Below are 22,168 nucleotides of genomic sequence, written 5' to 3' on the forward strand. Positions count from 1 at the left end.
CCATTTCTACTTTACAAGGAGGGGAACCAGCACTCGCCCCAGCCTGACAAGGTTCAACCTGGCATTTCTGGTTTCTTCAGCAGGGCATGTCGTAGATGTGTCCTCAACTCGCCAAAGGCCTGGTCCACCTGGCCCCTTCTCCTGCCACCCCCCCGCCCTCCCACCAAATTAAGTGGCACAGGATGTGCCCCCTGCAGTTTTGGGGGGTCATGGTTTCTGATATGCAACAATTTTTTTGTGGGTGGGGGGTTGGAGATTAAGGTACAGCTCCTTCGCCACTCTGTTTTGGAATGGACTCTCAAGAAAATTCACTTTGTCCTGAACCTCTATGGTCAATGCTTTGGGAGATCCCCTAGTGAAATGAAGAATCTACATGGGGCAGTGTGACAATTAAATATTTTTAAAAAATTAAAATTCACATAGCTTAATGCAAATAAATAAGAAGCACTCATAGGCCCTGTGCAAACTGCAAATAAAATGAAAAATTTGAAGGATGCTATGCCAAACTAAACTAATTCTCTAACAGTATAGTTCAAGTGTCAAATCTCAGAAGTGATTGTTAGAAGTCTTTTATGACATTATAAATCGTATAAAGCAATGGATGTGATAGGCTGACCATTGTTCTTTCATTATAGATGACCCTTGGGCAGGAGTGAGGGTGATAGGACAAGTTGCACTGAGGGTGGGCTGCTGTATCCAACCATTCGGCCCATCATGTCCACATAGGCTCGTTGTTGGAGTCATCCAGAACTAGTCCCACTATGCCACTCCCTCCCAAAGCCTTGTGTTTCAAATATTTATCCAATTTTAAATTTGACTCAACCACTTCCTGCAGCAAAGCATTTCATCCTCCAGCAGCCATTTGAGTAAAGATATTTCTCCTAAACTTTTTTTTCCTCACTCTCTTAGGGACAATTTTAAATTAATAATTCCTTGTCACTAACTCCTCAAGCAGAGAAAATAGTCTTTTCCTATGCACTCTATAATTTTAAAACTTCTATTACATTTCTTCTTAACCTTCTCTGCTCCAGTGGAAATAAGCCAATATCTCAAGTCTGTCTTCATAACTATAGTTTCTCATCCCTGGCATCATTCTGGGGAAGCTACGCTGCACATTTTCTATGGCTGTAATATAATCGGGTGCTGAAAATTGCACACAGCACCCGAACAGTGGTTTAATTAATGTTTTTGTACATACTTATCATCACTTTTTTACTCTTGAGCAATGTACTCTAAACAAAAGAAATGTTTATCAAAAATGCTACATTCAGTAATAATCTAATATTTAAAGCATATATTTGGCATGAAACTTACAATGTGCCACATAAAAAATCTATAAGATTCAATATAAATATAATCACAACACAAAGTCAACCCAAAATGGAACTCAAAATGGTTTCACTGAAATATTTACCGCTCTGAAAAATCATATTGTAATTTAAAGCCCAGTCGCCATATAGTAAGGCCCCATGAGGTAGCAATGGCTACCTGCTTCATTGTAAAGTACTTGGACCTTTTTGGGAGCTCTTACTTGATGTTGGCGGTGATATGGGGCTGCAGTGAGCTTACGGTATAGCATCCTGAAACCCATGCCAGGTGAGAGTAGGACCACATTACCTTATATATGTTTTATAATAGCTAATGTAAATAATTTCTTTACATCTGCACAGATTTTGATCATATTTAGTGTTAATAAGTACATGTATTAATCTACATTTATTACATTTATGGGATGATTAAATTTGCATTTTCTTCCTTATTGAAGCACAATGCACAATTTTTCATTTCTCTTTGTGTATTTTCAAAATGAACACTTGATCTGCCATTTACTTTATTGTCGCTCTCTTTCCCTCATAAAGTAATGGAAGCACTTGAGTATTATCATTAGCATGATATTGGCTGCACTTCTGTTCACTACAATTTTGTATACTGAACTGAGAAAATCCTTTGATGTCCCAGGAATCTGTCTCCTTGTTAATTTGACCATTTGTTTGATTTTTGGTACAAAGAAATGAAGGAATATGATGAGATCATGATATTTTAAGTCAATATTTATTAAAAAATCAATCTAGATGAAAATCTGCCCATCCCTCTAATTAGATGAGGCAACTAGAGGTTGATGTTTAATTGCAAAAGTAATTACATGGAGCAGATAGCCAGTGACATTTGATTATCTAGTTGATTGATTAAAAAGCCTACCTCATGGAACAGATTGTCAGCTATGGGATTCGAGACAATAGAGCAAATAAAAAAGTTGTCCTGTTAGCAATCATGAATTTCAAGGATGAAATTAAAGGAACTAAACACCTTCCAATCTTTTTAACCGCAGACATGCAAGTACAGCAGCTGTATGACTGGGATACAGAATAGGCTTGGGTTTAGATGTTTCAGGGAATGATGAAGTGTTGGAAATGGAAAAGCAGCTGGAAACCGAATTAAAAGAAAAAGCCAGAGGAAAAGAGAGGAGATTTATCAAACTATATTAGTTCATATTAAACGTAGACATCCTGGGTTTTCTTTTTCCATGCGTTCTTAACTAATATCATTCCCGCCACCATCTCCTCCTCTACCTTCCTCGTTACTCATTTCTGCTACTTCCCCCCCCCCTTTAAACAAATAACTCAGATGTTATTAATTAGCCAAGGTCTGCCTGCTGCCCATTGTATGGAGTTCCAAGAAGGTGTTCTTGTAACTATAAGTTTGTTAACAGTGTCCAGACAACAAGTCCTTTAATTATCTGCTCATCTATTATATATCTTGTGTGGGATAGTCATAATATGCAAATGAATACTGTACTTACCATCAGTTGGTGAGGATGTCAGAAATAGAAAGCTAGTCTGCACTGCTGGGAGACGGTAGTAATCGATGTTTAGATACATCTGCTTTACAAAATAATACAGTTTACATACAAAACAGGTAAAATCTTTTTGAACCAATTCATTATCTTCAAATATTATTTACCTTGAGGATGTACATATATTGGCTTAAGCTGCATAGGCCCCAGGCTTCTACAACAACTACTATAGCCTCCAAAATGCTTGTAAATTATCACATATGTGCCTCACAGCACCAGACTGTGTGCTCTGCAGACAAACACAAAGCAGCAGGACTTATTAAATTTCTATGAAGTTTACCAAATTTGCAGGATCAGTAGGGTGGGCCCAACAGGGAGGCTCTCCCACTGCCTCCAGCACCTTTGAAGCAGCTGATGGTGCTGATACTTAGCATTCTGCTGATATTACACTGCTGAACCCATCCAGTTAATCTCCACAGCAAAGATTAGTTTATTCGATTAAGGTTGTTCCATAGGGACATTCTTGGCTACTCCCTGGAAAGCCTCAAGTGTATCTTATTGTAGCCTTTTGCTAGCTAAAAGGGTTCAGTACAGTAATTTTTTCTTTCCTTTTATATGATTGAAAAATAAATTGAAAATGAATTTCTGTTAAAGCTAGGGTTTTAAATATGAGATAAAGGTCAGTACCCCATGGCTTTCTAGGTTTTTTTTTAAGAACAATAATGACATAATTGTGTTTCTTGTAAAATCCCATGTTTATGCCACAGTTTTGTCAATATTACCTATCTGTTTCCAAATAACTACTGGTCTTGTAAGTCAAATGATTTATTTCTTTTATATAAGGAGAGAGAACTCATTATGGAAAACTTGGAACATCCAGTTTATACATTAGGTTTTTGTATAACAATTTCCATGAAATAAAACAGTGTTCCTATCCACTGTGATGCAAAGTTTATCACACACTGTGTTAAAAACTGCAACCAGCGCCTTTATTTCCATCACAAAATCACTAGGATAACAATAAGAGACAGTTACAGATCATTATAAACTACCGACATTCCATGCCACCATCTGAAGCTATCTCCATATACAAAACAAGCCTCCCAAACAGCATCATTCCACATTTCTGCAGAAAAAAAATCCTCCCACAAATTAACAACCACTGACATATGACCTCAGAACCCAATTAAAGCCAACAAAAAATACAAAAAACAGTCATGTAAACATGGGTAACGCATTCTTCAGCACAGACATGAGACAGACATGTGTGACTACCCTCAATACTTGGTCACGTGAGTAATGAGGCCTGCTTTACTGGTCAAAATGTTCATGCTCTGTAAATGAAGAAGGCTTTATAAGTTGAGAGATAAATCTGAATAATCTTAAAATTAAAACTAAGTTGGTTAATAGTGAATCAAAAAAAAATCTTCACCCAAAGGTTTGTGAGAATGTAGAATATACTGCCCAGAGAGGTAGAAGCAGAATCAGTTGAGATGTTTAAAGGGAGGCACATACTTGCATACAGTAGTGGTATTAAGAAATATGGATAAAAGAGAGGAAATCTGGATTATAAAGATAAAATGTTGTCTTGGTTAATAAAACGGTGGAGTAGATTCAATGGGCTGAATGGCCCACTCTTGTTCCAGTGTTCTTAAGATATGTCAAAAGCTTAGACTGACAAATGCATTCCAATTCCCCGAGCATTCTAATTTACCCATAACATTTTATAGATTTCCATGGATTTGCAAATTCTGAAAAATTATTCTTTTTTGATCTTTGCTCATCTACAAATGTCCACAATACATATGGAGACATGGGCAGTCTAAGAGTATCAGTGTGCACTTTGATTATTTTGAATTTATCACACATCAAAACCTGATTTATAATTTTCAGGCTGAGCAGTGACTATAGTTCACTTCCAGAATATTCTCACTTCAGTGTCATTTTAATGATGTATCTGACACATCATAACTGTATATTTTCCAAATATCAGTCATTCTTTCTGTAGTGCCAGGATTTAAAATTGAAGGGCTTCTGCTTTAAATTACTTTAATCTGAATGTTTTTACCACATTGTCCTATGGAAATAATATTTTATATTCTGATGTAATATTTGTAACAAATACATGCAACTTGGAATGGTTCACAAAATTTTTATAATTATGCAAAATAGTTTAGGAAGCATTGCTGTCTGTTCAAATGTGGTGTTTACACTGTACTTCACAAAATACTTTCATACCACAAAAGGACACGTGAACAGTCCAGCCACATTCAAGAGCAGTTTCCCAAAACGATTTAACAAATGTTCGGTAAATTATACCAGCAGAATAGCAAATTATAGAATATTAAACCTTAAGGTAGTCTGACCTACAGTGAAGTTAAGTAGAAAGTAATTGAGATATTGAAATAGATAGAATATATAGAAGTTACAACACAGAAACAGGCCATTCGGCCCAACCAGTCTGTGTCAACAAACAAATAGTTCTAATCACATTCTGGAAGGTGTCTTGCAGTAGGCTGATGGCTGGAGACCGACTGAGAGGAAGGGGGAATCAGAAAGAGAATGTCAGGAGGGAGCACGTGGTGAAGCATACAGCTCAAATGAGGAAGAGGTGGCTACAGAGGATCAGCAACATGATGAATGATGGGCCAGAGCCAGGCATTCCTCTGCTTCTTACCTTAAGGAGGGTGCCTATAGAGGGAGAGCTCAGTAATGACCAGAAGCGCTTCAGAGCTACCAGCCTGGTATGTCAGAAAATCTGCAGGCATGCAAGATGAATTGTGAAACCTGCAATCTGCCATGAAGGGAGTGGCAACTCCCCGGCCATCTGCAGGGGAGCCTCCAAAGACGGCGGTCCAAAGCTCAGACACTGCTTCTCTAATGAATGCTGTGTCTATGGTAGTGAGACATGGGGTTCTAAATTACACAAGACTCTCAATTCTGGCCTGCAGAGCCTAGGGGAACAGCTTGAGAGAACATTAATGGCTAAACTTACACTCCTAAAGTGTTAGCCAATGGTTTGTTCTCACACAGATATCTGGACACCCTCAAGGGACACATAGTGGCCAGAACATGGCAGAAGCAGGCATGCACGAGGCATATATCACAGGGTAATAATGCCACATCCACTGAACCCAATCAACCCCTCTCAGGGGACTGAAGAATTGGCATGATAACAGACGGGAGTAACCAGTCAGAGCAGGGGCCAAAGTGCTTTCAGTAGTTTCAGGGTCATTTCATACCCAATGGAATGAGGCACAGGCCATAGGCACCAGGCATGTCATAAAGCCAGCACGTTGTCACCACAGAGATAGCACTTAGAAGAAACATACCACACACTCGTATCAAGGAAAAGCACAGAGTAGCAAATACTAATGGCTGATGCACAGTTTTAACCGCTCACTAACTCATATGCTGCGAGCATAAGCTGAGCAGAACCTGAAGGACTGAGATAAAACACCACCATATATATTGTTCATCCAGAGGGAGGTATCCTATGAACTATTTGAATTGCTATACAGATATCGAACACTCAGTCTGTCAACAATAATCAGAGAGGGAGGACCACTGACGAGGACAGAAATGTTATAGCATATGTGTTGACAGTAAGGGAAGACCTAACTAGGTTTGCTGAGTACACAGAGGAGAATCTAGAACATGTGCAAGGCAACCAGAAAACCTGGTATGATTGAAGTGCCAGGCATCTCCTCTTCACCCTTCTCTCCTTCCCCCTTCTCCTTCCTCTCTTGCTGCTCTCCACTCAACCCCCTCCCTACAGCTCCCTCCATCTCTCTTCCCTTCCCTTCCTCCTCCAATAATCCCCTCTAAACCCACTTAACCTAAAAACTGCTTCTGCTAGTGACTCCGCATGTTCAGCACCATGGGAGATTGACTACTAAAATGATTCCAGAATAAATTATTTTTGGCTTCAAATGTTGAATTACAGTACACTTCAAAGTTCTGGAAAATGCACCAAAAAGGTCAAATATGAAAATTTTCTGAGGGAGTGGGGTTTTACCCCTCCCAGCAAATACATACTTCCCCGTGAGCTCACTTCCCCATTCCTAAATTTCGAAATGAAACACATTGCATTTTTGTGCATGCTATTATATCTGTGCCCACCACCCCCCCCCCCCCCGCCCCCAGCCTGCCTATAATACAACTGATGGAATATTGGATACAGTTGCATTTTAGGTCATGACAAGTTCTGTCTCACTGCACTTCCATTGTAACCACTAGGAACATAGGAACAGGAGTAGGCCATTTAGCCCCTCGAGCCTGTTCCACTGTTCAATGAGATCATGGCTGATCTGTGACCTAACTCCATATACCTGCCTTTGCCACATATCACTTAATACCTTTGGTTAACAAAAATCTATCAATCTTAGATTTTAAATTAACAATTGACCCAGCATCAATTGTCATTTGTGGAAGAGAGTTCCAAACTTCTACCAATCTTTGTGTGTAGAAGTGTTTCCTAACTTCACTCCTGAAAGGCCTGGCTCTAATTTTTAGACTATGCCCCCTAATCCTCGACTCCCCAACCAGCAGAAATAGTTTCTCTCTATCTACCCTATCAGTTTCCCTTACTATCTTGAAAACTTCAATCAAATTGCCCCCTTAACCTTCTAAATTCCAGGGAATACCACCTTAGTTTGTGTAATCTCTCCTCGTAATTTAACCTTTGTAGTCCAGGTATCATTCTGCTAAATTTACGCTGCACTCCCTCCAAGGCCAATACATCCTTCCTAAGGTGTGGTGCCCAGAACTGCTCACAGTACTGCAGGTGTGGTCTAACCAGAGCTTTGTACAGTTGCAGCATAACTTCTACCCCCTTGTATTCTAGTCCTCCAGAGATAAAGGCCAGCATTCCATTAGCCTTTTTGATTATTTTGTGTACATGTCCATGACATTTTAATGGTCTATGTACATGGACCCCTAAGTCTCTTTGGACCTCCACTGTTTCTAGCTTTCCACCATTTAGAAAGTATCCTGTTCTATCCTTTTTAGATCCAAAGTGGTTGGCCTCACATTTGCCTAAATTGAAATCCATTTGCTACAGTTTTTCCCAATTCGCTTAATCTATTAAGAGCTCTTTGCAATTTTATGCTTCTATCTACTCTTCATATATCATGCATGAGGCTGTTCAGTTTCAGTTTACACAGAATAACAAATAGAATTTTGGCGTGTAACCAAAAACACAAATAAATACTCTGAAATTCAATGAAAGAAAAAGGAAGTTAACTTATTCAATGACCATGAGTTTATGGCCTTGGTCATAGGCCTTTATTTGGGCTATTATTCAGTTCTACATTATTTTTTAAGCTATCAACTTTTGAAGCTGTTTGTCAGCTTTTCTGAAATTTGCAGAATATTTGTGATGATCAAGAGTCAGAGGAACAGAGATTTTGGAGTTGGATTGCAGCACTGGCGAAGGTTACAGAGCTAGGAAGGGACAAGGTTATTATTAAGGGTAAGAATTTTAAATTTGAGACTTCAGGACTTTGGGAGCCAATGTAGGTCAGTGGTGATGGGTGAACTGGATTTGGGGTGGGATAGGTTATGGACAACAGCATTTTGGATGAGCTGAATTTTATGGGACTGGAGGTTGGGAGGCAAGCCACAAGAGCGCTGGGGTAATCCAGTCTGCATGTGTCAAAGGAATGGATGAGGGTTTCAGCGGCCAGTGAACTGAGGTAGGAATGGAGATGGGTGATGTTACATTAGTGGAAATAGATGGTCTTTGTAATGAAGAGGATATGGGATTGGAAGTTCATTTCAGGGACGAACAGATGAGAAGATTGTGATCTGTCTGAGACAGTGGGCAGAAAGGGGGATGAAGTCGGTGGCGAGGGTAAGGAGTTTGTAGAGGGGCCCTAAAAACAATGGCTTTAGTCTTCCCAATGCTTAGCTGGAGGAAATTGCAGCTCATCCAAGAATGGACATTGGGCAAGCTTTCTGACAGCACAGAGGCAATGGAGAGGTTGAGAGACGAGGTAGAGAGGTGGAGCTGGGTGTCATCAGCATAAATGTGGAAGTTGCCCCTTGTGTACAGGTGATGTCACCAAGGGGAAGCATGTAGATAAGGAAGCAAAGGGCAAATCAGTAGGCGACTCCCAAGGTGTGACAGTGTGAGGGTGCAAACAGAAGCCATTGCAAGAGACGCTCTGACTATGATCTGATAATAGGTAGTCCCAATGAGCTGGACAACAGAGGAGAGGTGTTGTAGGAGGCTGGTGTGGCTATATCAAAGGCTGCAAAGAGATTAAGGAGAATGAGAATTAATAGTGCACCACAGTCATGGTCGCAAGAAATGTTGTTTATGACGTTGGTTAAGACAGTTTTGGTGCTATGGAAGGGGTGTAAACTTGATATTAGTGATTCAGATAGGGAGTTGTAGAACAGATTGGTATGGATATGAGAGGAGACAACATATTCATAGAGCTTGGAAAGGCATGGGAGGTTGGAGGTGGAGCAGTAGTTTGCAAGGACAGAGTGGTAAAGGATAGTTTTTTTGTGGCGGGGTGGTCAATGATGAGAGAGTTTTTGAAATTGAGTGGGGCAATGCTGAGCAGAGGGAACTAATTACAAATGTCAGTGAGCATGGGGACCAGAAAATGTATCTGGACTTAGGAAAGGAAAATGCAATAGCATTTAACAAAACCCAGAGCTACCTAAATCAAAAAGGGACTTTTAACATGAAATAAAGGACAAAACAATACATTGAAGAAAACTCAATGGTACTTATAGGAGAGGAGTACTATAGAAGAAGCATTTACCTATTTAAATGTCCCACAGTTTCTTTTTCTAAAAATCCATATGAATTGTGAAGTTAACAATGTGTTGGATGTTCGTGTTGTGGTCTGTTTAATGGGGCACCTAACTCAATAAAACAAAATTACACGGATGTGATTCAGTGACAAATCAAGTTGAAATGCATCATCATGTCATTTGCACATAACATTAGCCTCAAAAGTTTCCCATCACTTTTTCATGAAGACAGTGCCCTTTAGAATGACTCTTTTTTTTCAGTGCAAGCATTAATTGAATAGTGGACCCATGGAACAGGTTGCCGGCACATGCGGTGAACACTGATTCACTGTATTCCTTCAAGCGAGAGCTGGACCTGTTTCTGGCTGAGGTGGAGATCACCTCGTATAAGAGCTAGGTATCCTGTAATGTAAATCAGCCAATGCGATCACCTGGACTAGTTTTGATCACCTGAGATAAGGAGCCAGAGTTTTTATCTTTTTTAGTCTCTCCCAGGAGATTACATCACTCTGGGTGGGTGGGGAGTGTATGTATCGTGATGCACAAGGTATCACAACTGTGTTTTCCCTTGTGCATCATGATACAAACACTCCCCACTGTGTCATACCTTGTGCTCTCCACCCACATCCCCCTTTCACACCTCCGCCCCCCCCAACCCTACTTCCTTCTGTGTTCACCCCTGGTAAAAACCCTCTCCCAACTCTCTTACAACTGCACTTATAAAATCCCAACTGTCCAGTCTTTGGCCCTCCATTCACGACGTCTCTGAAGCTACCGATCTGCTCAACCACACCCTCACCACTACCTTTGATGCCCTAGTCCCTATTAAAACAGTTACTCTCTCTCACCCTGGCCGATCCCCCTGGTAAGGCCCTCATCTTTGCTCCCTTAAGTCCAAGGGATGCAGACTTGAACGGATATGGCAAACAACTGGTTTAGCCAATCTCCGCCAGATCTGGCTGGACCACATAAAGCATTATCGGGTCCTGCTCTTGTCTGCCAAAATTGCTCACTGTTCCAGAATTCTGGAATGCAAAGATAAACCCGGCTGCTATTCTCCACTGCTGACCGTCTTCTTAAACCCCTCTCCCGTGTCTCCTCCATCCTCACCTCCGACAACAAGTTTGTGGAGCTCATGGACTTGTTTGTCTCTAAGATTGTGACCATCTGTTCAGCTGCCTCTGCCATTTCCCTTCCTTCCCCTAGCCCACCAGGCCAAACTTCCTCTAAGGTTCCCCCCTGCCCTAACCATGAACTCGCATCTTTCTCCAGTTTCTCTCCAATCTCCCCTCATGAGACCCACTTCCTGCTCCCTGGATCCTATTCCTACTAAACTGCTGACCACCCAACTTCCTTTTCTGGCTCCCATATTAGCTGACATTGTTAACGGTTCTCTCTCCTCGGGTACTGTCCCCCTCTCCCTCAAATATGCCGTCATCACCCCTCTCCTCAAAAAAAACAACCCTTGACCCTTCCGTCCTTGCAAACTACCGCCCCATCTCCAACCTCCTTTTCCTTTCCAAAGTCCTTGAACATGTTGTCGCCTCCCAAATCCGTGCCCATCTTTCCTGCAACTCCATGTTTGAATCCCTGCAATCAGGTTTCCACCCCTGCCACAGTGCCGAAACGGCTCTCGTCAAAGTCACAAATGATATCCTCTGTGATTGTGACAAAGGTAAACTATCCCTTCTCATCCTTCTTGACTTGTCTGCAGCCTTTGACACGGTTGACCACTCCATCCTTCTCCAATGCCTCTCCACTGTCATCCAGCTGGGTGGGACTGCACTCGACTGGTTCCATTCTTATCTATCTAATCGTAGCAAGAGAATCACCTGCAACGGCTTCTCTTCCCATTCCCGCATTGTTACCTCTGGTGTCCCCCAAAGATTTATCCTTGCCCCACTCCTATTTCTCATCTACTTGCTGCCCCTTGGCAACATCATCCAAAAACACAGCGTCAGTTTCCACATGTACGCTGACGACACCCAGCTCTACCTCACTACCACTTCTCTCGACCCCTCCATGGTCTTTAAATTGTCAGACTGCTTGTCCGACATCCAGTTCTCGATGAGCAGAAATTTTCTTCAATTAAATATTGGGAAGGCCGAAGCCATTGTTTTCTGTCCCTGCCACAAACTCCGTTCCCTAGCCACTGACTCCATCCCTCTCTCTAACATCTGTCTGAGCCTGAACCACACTGTTCTTAATCTTGGTGTCATATTTGACCTTGAAATGAGCTTCCGACCCACATAGCCGCGGCATAACAAAGACCGCCTATTTCCACCTCCGTAACATCACCCGTCTCCGCCCCTGCCTCAGCTCATCCGCTGCTGAAACCCTCATCCATGCCTTTGTTACTTCTAGACTTGACTATTCCAACATAATCTTGGCTGGCCTCCCACATTCTACTCTACATCCAAAACTCGGCTGCCCGTGTCCTAATTCGCACCAAGTCCCATTCACCCATCACCCTTGTGTTCGCTGACTGACATTGGCTCCCGGTTAAGCAACGCCTCGATTTCAAAATTCTCATTCTTGTTTTCAAATCCCTCCATGGCCTCGCCCCTCCCTGTCTCTGTAATCGCCTTCAGCCACACAACCCCCCCCCCCCCCCCCGAGATATCTGCGGTCCTCTAATTCTGCCCTCTTGAGCATCCCTGATTATAATCACTCGACCGCTGGTGGCCATGTCTTCTGTTGCCTAGGCCCTAAGTTCTGGAATTCCCTACCTAAACTTCTCCGCTTCTCTACCTCTTTTTCCTCCTTTAAGACGCTCCTTAAAACCTACCTCTTTGACCAAGCTTTTGGTCACCTGCCCAAATTTCTTCTTAAGTGGCTCGGTGTCAAATTTTTTGTCTTATAATACTCCTGTGAAGCACCTTGGAATGTTTTACTACATTAAAGGCGCTATATAAATACACATTGTTGCTGTTGTGGGACAGGCTGGATGGACCAGTAGGTCTTTTCCTTTCCGTCATTTTTGTACATTCATATGTTAAAGTCATTATTTAAATACAGGCGGCTGTTGTAATTATTTGCAGTTATGTAATACACCATTGTGACTTTTGAAATCTGTGCCGTGACCCCAGTTCAGCACTTGGAACTTCAAGATCATCACCCAATGTCATGACTGTCCTCAAGGATACAGTAGTATATGTTTTAAGTCATAAGCAAAAATTGATTTGCTGAATGTCTTGTGATCAGTACTCAGTGCCCAAAGTGCAGATTATGAATGGCTCCTCAATTTAAGATAAAGAGTACATTTTCCTTTTCACCATATGGGATGGAATAAAATTCAGGCGGTTCTATGATGATCAGGTGAGCCACTCCGCCAGGTTACCATTAATGCAGCAAAGATGAAAATTTATCTCAAAGTGTTATTGTGCACAGTAAAATATTCAAAATGCATCACAAGTTTTTTATATAAACCTATCAAAACAAAATGATTGGGTTCTGCAACAATTCATAACTTTAGCAGAAATAGCGATCAAAATGTTGGGAAATGTTATGACCTCAGCATTTTAGCCTGTTGAGAGCACATTCTGAACATATTCTTAGTCTTTGACCAAATTTAATCTTACAGTGCATTGTATGGACCAATATTTATGCCCTTGACCTGAGAGGTAGATTCAAAATAATATTGGGGGAGGAATCTAATAGAATGATTCAAAAATTTGCAAGGTATTAAGAGACTAAATAGTGAAAGATTATTTCCACTGGTAGGTGGCCAATCGCAAGGGAAAATAAATTTGGGGTTATTACTAGAAGCATAAAGAGGGAGATGAGGGGAATTTTTTTTCACACAATGGGCTATTAGAATACAGAATGCATTCCTACAAATGGCTATCAAAGCCATGTCAATCACAACATTTAAGAGGCAATTAAGAAAACATCTGAAGAACAAAAATATTGAAGAGTATAAGGAAAGAGTAAAGAAGAGAGATTAGAGAAGATAGCACTAACATGGAATTAGCACTAGCACGCTGTGACAAATAGCCACCTTGAATGCTGAAATTTCTATTATTTTAGTTATAAAATTACAGGAGTATTGTGATTTCCAAAAATTCAAAATACAAAGTTCCTGATTATCAGAAATACAGAACAGGTATATAATCTCCATACTCCACCTCTTAATGTTAGAATTTTGAGGAAAAAGCACTGGAGTTCATCTTACAATTCAGAAGTTCATCATACGAGAACAATGCTGCCTATCTGAGATCTCTGCATATTAAAATTCAGAACTGCAGATTCAAATGGAGGTCAAATTATCATATGAGTAAAGTGTCATTGTAAGCATTGCTCTCCTATGGTGCAGTAAATGTTTTAATTTGTATTTTGTATCGCTTTACTGGGAAGCTAAGAGTGTATTCTGACCAATAGCAAAGTGGTTTCCATTTCACTGCCATGCTGAAGCTGTGTGTGTAAACCAGGATTGTGATCAGCAATCTGGCTACTGAACGTGGAAAGTGAAACACCCATTCGAACTATAGATCCCATGCAGTGTAACCATGATCTTCTGTAATCCAGTTTCAAAAATGCACAGTGCTGCTGGGGGCATCCCTAAACATTGTTGTAACATCATGACATCATCATGTCAAAAGGCTTCAAAGTAATTTCTAAACCAGGAAGCATCGTTGGTTTGGAAAAACCAGTGTAAATCACCTTTCCAATCCACAATGCATTCAAGAGTGATTGAATATACCCTCAGAGAGATAAACTGTTGCAACATAAAAAACATTTGGCAGTTTTCTTGCGTTCAATGATTATGTTCATTTGAATTTTATAGATTAATGTTTCTTACTATAAAAACAGTAGAGGTCTTTCATAGCAGATCAAATAAAATATTTGTGCTTTAAGTGCAGTAGCAAAATACAGGTCTCCATTTTACTGAGGTTTGGAGCAGCCAAGTATGTATTTTACGTCAACTCAAGCAAGATTGCATGCACTTAAATAATCATTCGGATTACAAATTGTGACATTGATTTCTGTGCAGAACAAATGTTTTTAATTTCATTTTTTTTGTACAATAAATTAGCTCTAGCATGCCTTCAGACTCCTCCAACATAACCACCAACAATAATTATAATGTGTCCACAGTTGTAAAATGCATCGTGGAATATTCCTACTTGCACTTCCATTTGTTATGATGACTCTGCTGCTCTACATTTACCCGTGCCACTAACCATTATTTTCTCGGCCAGGAAATTGTCTGCACTGCTTAACCCTCGAGATTTGTCTTGCCTATTTGCTTATTCAGGCTCAAAATGTGACATCACTCAAAAGAAAGGAATCATGACTGCTGCCTGGAAAGCAAGTATTCACCTGCATGATCCTGTGCAGACAGTCACAAACCCAGCTACACGTTGAAGGAGTTCATAACTGTGCAGTTATTGTATGCAGGAACATGTTCAGGCTACACGAGTACAGTCAATGGTGCCCTGGACATCGAGAAATTCTGCAATTTGAAAAAGAATTGCGGTACTCTCATGCTGTTGCTGGTTGTCCATGGGAAAATTGATGAAGTTGCTTGCCCTGGCAAACCGTCATCAGTCACCTGCTTGATATATTTGTGCACTGCAGACTGACTGATGTTCCCAATGTCTCCTGTGGCAAACTAGAATGAACCAGAGACATAAAGGTTCAGGGTTGAACTGACATTGACAGCCACTGGCAGGGCCATGCCTATCCTAGAGTGTGGCTGCAGTTTAGCTTATAGCATGCAACACAACACTGAGATGTCTCTCTGCTGAATCATAACCTGCATATACTAATCCTTGGACAAGCCCAGATAAAACTGCAGGTGAGCTGAGTCCACCTTTGATGCAATCCGACTTAATTGGCATCTCAGCATTTGCTCGTCCTTTTTGTCCAAATAGCGTAAATATAGAAGTATAGAGGGATTCTCATAGGGACACCCATTGCAGTTTCTTTTCTCAGACACCGATTTGGCCAAATAAAAGTTCCAAAACCTATTAAAAAAACACATGAAACTCCTTCCAGACTGTTCCTTTAAACAACTTCATACGCAAAGGCACAGCCCAGCAACCCTGAATGGACATCCTTATATGGGCAGAATTAAGAAGCAGCGCGAGTCTTATGTAAAGGTGGGAAAATGTCATCAATATGTAAATTATGCCATATTATATTGTAATGAAACTCTCGCCTATTTCTGGTGAAAGCTTTTTCTGCTGTGCTGGAAATGCACATGATACATATTATGTGTGGAGATTGAATGCAACTGATCTCCATCTATATTTCTGCTCTGTTATGCCCAATTGCGCTCATTTATGGGGTGTAACGGAAACTAAAACTGGGCTCATATAATCTATTATTGCTACCTTTTGATACTCAGTTTGTTCACGTTGGCAATTGTGATTGTAAGTGACCCATAGTTTGATACTGAGAAAGCCAGGAGAGCAGCCGCGGATGGAAATGATGGTGGTGACAGTGGGAGTTGTCATGAGGAATGATATTTAACGAGAGAGATTATTTTAGATGATTACTTTCAGCTATTGCAGACTCAGTAGCTGATTGTGGGAAACCTTCTTGCTTCTCTTTTGGGGACTGGCGAATCGTTATCTGTTGTAAGGTTGTTAAGATAATGATTTTTCTCGCCTTCCATGCTATAGCCTGTGAAACCAGACATTATATCACTGGCCTCCTGATTACATTAGTGGGGCATTACTACAGGTTCAAGTTGCACATGAGGTTAACCTTCTGTGTTCTTAAGTCTCTTCCAGTTAACATAGAACAGTTTTGAAAAATTGTTCATGTTAACCCCAGACAAAATAATTTTATTATAATTAGATAGTTTCAGTTAAGGTTGTGAATGATTTAGTATAATTACGAAATGATGTACTCCACTGTAAAATTACCACATAATATCTTCAGACTGGGGCAGAAAGCAGGATGGGACTGCATCAGATGAAACACAAGACAAAAGCTATATTTTGTTCATGGTGAGTGCATAAAAGGTTAAATCAATAATCAGGTAATCTATGATTGTAGTACAAATGGAAGATTGAATTTGTCTACCTGTGATTTATTTTAAATTGCGGTAGATGAATATAAGTTACCCCCTCCTGTGGAAAGGCACTTTGTTCCTTGGTGGCCTCGGTCTTTTGTTTTCCCCCTTAGCTCACCCTGCTATGATACACAAGTCATTGTCCACTAAACCAAATCAATTACATCTTGTCCTTTCTCTTTTTTCTGTTTCCCTCCTTGCTGCCTGTCTCCACAATGGTGTTTGGAAAACTACTAATCCCTTCACAATGTGCTCCTAGGACTTCAACTCTGTAAGTACCAGTGGGATAAAGCCTCGACCCAGTAAAACCTCCCTCTGAGAGTAACTCAGCTAAGCTGATTGTTGCAGGAGGGAAGTCAAGATGCTCATGTGTCTGATCATATGGTGTTTTACATCAGATTGAATTTTTGCTTTCCTTTCACCTTAATGTTTTCTTCACATGAACCAGTAAGACTATCATAATATAACTTTGAGAACTATTAACTCCATGTCTTAAAGCTGTTCTGTCTGGAAGAGGGGAATGCTCAGGGGAAGCAAGGTAGTGACCTCGTAAGGAGAGAAGGAAAAGCAGTGGGCGGGGGGGCGCTGGTTCATGTGCATCTTTTAGCAGTTATTTACAAAGTATCATTAGCGGCAGGTGAGAAAAAGGTCACCAGCTCACTTTCTTGCTTGGGTAATGATGTCCAACACAGGGAGATAGGGTTAATGGAGGACAGGTGATGGAAGACAGTGGTGTGATGATGTAGAATGACAATGCACTGGTCACAGTCATTCAAAATGTTGTTGGTAACTTTGATTAGGGTGGCCTATGGCCATGATGGAAATCAAACTGAAGGGGATTGAATAGAGAATGGTAAGAGACACAAGGGTGTAGATTGTATACTGAACATTGCTTCGATGATGGAGGGGGTGAATTTAGGCTTTTTAAGGAGTGGGGAGGGGGGGGGTGATGACAGCAGTTTTGAAAGGATATACTTAAAGTCCCTAAATGGTTTTATTTTGAGTGGCGAAATTGCTGCACAAGTCAGAACTGGAGTGTTTTTTCACTGTGTAGGTGTTTGCAGAGCCCTAGGTTATTATGTCAGAGCAATTTAGGCAGTTATTCATTTCCTGTGGTGCAAGGGCTCGAGGCAAATAGATGGTTGAGTGCATTCTGCACTGTTACCATCTTGCAGGGAAAACCCCAGGGAGATTTTAAAGACCAATCCATGACTGCTTCCTGGGCATCTCTCAATCAGTTTCCAATTGGCATACGTAGAAGAAAATTAAATTTAAACCTCTCTGTTTATTATTATATACTAAATCAGAGAAAAGCAGGAATAATTAGATAGCAGTAACCTCAATGAGTAATTTAGACGATAGCATAAAACACAAGAGCAAAGTTTGAGTAGTTTAAATTCTGGCTTCTTGTGCATCCCACCTTTCGACCTCGCTCTCCTCCTTTAAGTTGCTCCTTAAAAGCTACCTCTTTGACCAAGCTTTTGGTTACCTGTCCTACATGATTGCCAATACACTCCATACAGTTGATATATCTTGGTAGCATCCCTGCAAGATTTACCATTTTAACATAATCACTGAAATATATCAAGTGATATTCTACAATTGGCTGCTAGGAAATCACACACTTAAAATACATTATATAGATGTAGTTTGACTAGTATAAGACTTCGGCAGCTATCATATTGGTATTATTTCTCAATGAGACAGCCAGACGAATTACTGAAGATGTTACATAACCACACTTTTGCCTGTTTTTAGGTGCATTACAGCAAAAGTACTACACTACAGCCTGCTTCAGGAGTGTCATTCCTCCCCTTTCTGTGCAGTGGGTAACAACAAATTGGAAAAATATATATAAGTACACTGCCCTCTAATTTTTTTAAACTAATTTACTGTCTTCTGTTGCTTGGGTCTTGCAGGGTGCAGAGCAGCTATAGCCAAGAAGGTAGACATGAGACCTGTTATGAGCTTTCACCAATGCCACTCTTTGGCCAACCTCTAAAAAGTCCACAATACCTACATGCTGACTACTCAACCTCCAATTTTCCCATTTCTCTACAAAGAGATGAGCTGGTTGCCTCCAGTGTAGTGCAGCTGAGATCAAGCATTCAGCGGAGTGGTGATGGAACCTGTGGTCCTTCACTCCATAATGTTGAATATTGGCACTCCATGATCAATGCTAAAATCCCCACTCTCTCCATCCGTCCAGAGAATATATACTAATTTTATCTTATTAATTTCAAATCACAAGGCTAGAAATTCATACTATTTCTGAGTCACTTATTAAAAGGAATATCTGGAACTGAAATGGTAAATTTGAGAGTATTCAAGATAGGGGCCAAGTTATCCTTCGACAGAGGTGAGTGCAAGGTCACGGAAATAATTGAAGTGCTCGCTTGTGCGTGCTTGTAACAACCCTCATTAAAACTAAATATAAAATAAATAAAACAAATTAATACTAAAATTAATTACAAGACTGTTAATGTGTTAATGATAGAATACACTATGGAAAGCAGTGCAACTTGATTTGAATTTTCAATTGTGAGGCAAGCCATAACTCACTTGGAAAATAAAAATCACAGTTCGATTCCTTCCAAAATAATCCAACAACATTAATAACTTGCATTGATATAGGGCCCTTAATGTAGGAATATTTCCTAGGGTGCTTCACAGAAGTGGAATCAGACAAACAATTGACACCAAGCCAAAGAATAAGCTATTAAGAGGGGTAATTAAAAGCTTGGTCAAAGAGGTACTTTTAAGAGCGTCTTAAAGGAGGAGAAAGAGGTTGAAAGGCAGAGAGGTTTAGGGAGGGAATTCAAGAGCGTATGGCCTACAATAGATCCATGAAGCCTGGTATATATTACTTTTATATCATGCATTTCAAGTTTCTCTGCAGATATGCTCTAAATTCACAGTGAAATCAGTGGATGAAAAATGTGGGAGTGCACCCATGATTCCTTAGTATGTTTTGGCTTCAGGCAAGGATGACTGCTGCCATTGTGCACCTCCTGTGTGCCTGGAGTATTTTTTAAAAGCTAGAAATTATGAACTTTTTAAATAACAACTTGTTTGGTGCTTTTAGTTTTGATGAGGCACCTATAGGAGCAACATCTTCTATCTCTGTTTCTGTTTTCTCCCCTCCTTTCTGAAGATGCAAGAATTTTGGGGTGCAGGTCTACAGGCACCCACAGTTGCAACTGGCCATTCTACGTGTGTGCGCCTGGGTCGTGAGTGTCGGTGGGCTATTCCACCATGGCGGCATCGCACTTTTCATTTGCTGTCCAGGCACAGGCACTTGCAACAGACTTCAATGGATATTGATAAAGAAAAGGAGGGCTGGCCAATGTTCTCTACTCTAGTGACAAGTGCTGAAGCCAATTGTCTTGCTGCCTACCGCCACTCTGGCTGAAATGAGCTCATTCAACATAAACAGAGGATCAAACCTGTGACCTTCCCAGTTTGCAAGGCTCAGTTGGCTTAAACAGCTGTGCAATCAAAGAACTCTGCAAAGTGTTCTTGAAACAGCAAACTTTCTAACTGGCCACTGTTTTACAAGCTTGCCAGCAGTATTTCAAAACCATGGGAGAGTATATCCAATTCTCCTAGAAACAGTCAATAATGGTATTACGAACAAACCAGAAAAGACATTTCAAATCATTTTGTTCAGGCTCTGCCAGCATCCTAGTGGGACAAAGAATTGCCCAGTGTAGTATTAAGCCATACAGTGCAGAGGGCCCAAGGTTTGATTCCTGGTTTGCACTGAGTAAGCTGGACTCGGGTTGAGCAGCAGTTTGGATGCTGCACTTAGCCTCAGTGCCCCCAGCTTAGCAAGGGGAACAATCAGTCACGATTCTCTCTTCTGGTTGCTCTTCAGTGACCCCTACTGGAAAGTATGAATGTGTCGCCATCAGCTGAGAACAGGATCAGGCTTGAATGTGATGGCCTTCATAGTGAAATTGCCTGCCACACTCACATATGAAGAATGGCCATTTGGGCTAGATACTGGAGAACTGCTAATGCCCACAAAACTGTGCCTCAGCAACAGTCAGCATTTTTAGGAGGCAAATAAACCAGGAAGCGGGGGGGGGGAATAATTTAGTTGACTGGAAAACATTTGGAGATTTGGTATATTAGGGATGCCCCACTGAATATTAATGCAAAAAAGGTGGAGAGAGTTAAATTCCTCTTAACATCACCCCCCCCCACAATTATTTTTAAAATATTCTATTCATGATAGTGCAGTAATCCTACTCTGAGAGCTTTATACTAGTTGGAGACTCGTACCATATGGAGACTTTTCATTACAAATAATAATGGGCAATATACCATACAGTCTGTGCAGCTTGCTGCAATCTGATTGTTTCTTTGCTGCATTCGGGCCAATCATAGAATGTTCATAGCAAATGATGTGAGCGTTTTTTTTTTCTAACTTCATGATTTTAGCCTAGTCTCAGTTTAAGAATAAATGGGATATTGTTCTTTGAGCACTCCCTTAGGAATCACAGTCAGTTTTCTTTAAAAAAAACCTGCACCGTGATAAACCGATATATGAAGCTGTTACCAACCCTTCCAGGATCATGAGTGAGTGAAGTTGATCCTTTGTCGTTGAAATTCAATCAAGGGCATTAAAGTGTAAACCAGTTGGAAAAACAAAGAGCTTAGGGAAATCAGATGCGTAAACAACAACAAACATGTACTTTGTAATCTTCTTAGAGAAATTAATGAAGGGAAAAACCCCTGTGCTTGGAAGGATAATGATCCGCTGCGATCATATAACAGCCCTGGGAGGATCAGTCTGGAGGTGAGAATGAAGCAGACTAGATTAAAGTAAACCCCCACAGGAATAAAAAGAAATTAGGAAAAAAGGATCACAGCCAACCCATCCACAAATCCAAAATGATTTTCTAGAGGTGGGAGGAGGGATCTCACAGTTTATTTTATGGGAATTCACGCAGATCGAAATATTGTTACTGTCAGCCCTCATAGTTTTCATTTGATCTGCTTTTATTTTAACTCAAACTCTTCCTTGTAGGTGGTAGGCAACAAAATTTGAAAATGTATTCAGTACAAATATTTTTTGCTAGTAGGTTTGAGCCCTTGCGTTGAAAATGTACTTATTTTCATAGAAATTTCCTTTATATTTATAGTAAAAGTTTCTATAGTTATATAAAAAGAAAAAAGGTGGCTAAAGTAAATGTTGGTCCCTTAGAGAATGAGACCGGGAAATTAATGGTGGGAAACATGGAGATGGCAAAAACACTGAATAATTATTTTGTATCAGTCTTTACAGTAGAGGACACTAAGAATATCCCAACACTGGACAAACAAGGGGCTCTAGGGGGGGAGGAACTAAATACGATTAAAATCACTAAGGAAGTGGTACTTGGTAAAATAATGGGACTCAAGGCGGCTAAATCCCCTGGACCTGATGGCTTGCATCCTAGGGTCTTGAGGGAAGTAGCGGTAGGGATTGTGGATGCATTGGTAATAATTTTCCAAAACTCACTGGACTCAGCAAAGGTCCCGGCAGATTGGAAAACTGCTAATGTAACACCCTTATTTAAAAAGGTAGTAGG

At 40.6% G+C, this 22,168-nt stretch overlaps 1 protein-coding gene across 10 annotated transcripts in view; it reads left to right on the plus strand.

Moving 5' to 3' along the window:
• Positions 1-22,168, plus strand: part of LOC147116456 (retrovirus-related Pol polyprotein from transposon 17.6) — a 614,807-nt gene that overhangs the window by 446,620 nt on the left and 146,019 nt on the right. The window contains exon 7 of one of the 10 annotated variants that reach the window (XM_085991402.1): positions 16,849-17,142. The exons of the other annotated variants lie outside the window; for them this stretch is intronic. Within the exon in view, the coding sequence (XP_085847528.1) occupies positions 16,849-16,908 (60 nt within the window). The 3' untranslated portion in view covers positions 16,909-17,142. Of the gene's footprint in view, positions 1-16,848; positions 17,143-22,168 lie in introns of those variants that run through there. 10 annotated transcript variants of the gene reach the window in all.

This window comes from Somniosus microcephalus, chromosome 6, assembly GCF_052327205.1.
Source record: "Somniosus microcephalus isolate GS21.2 chromosome 6, FLI_Smic_1.0, whole genome shotgun sequence".
NCBI classification, from domain to species: Eukaryota; Metazoa; Chordata; class Chondrichthyes; order Squaliformes; family Somniosidae; genus Somniosus; species Somniosus microcephalus.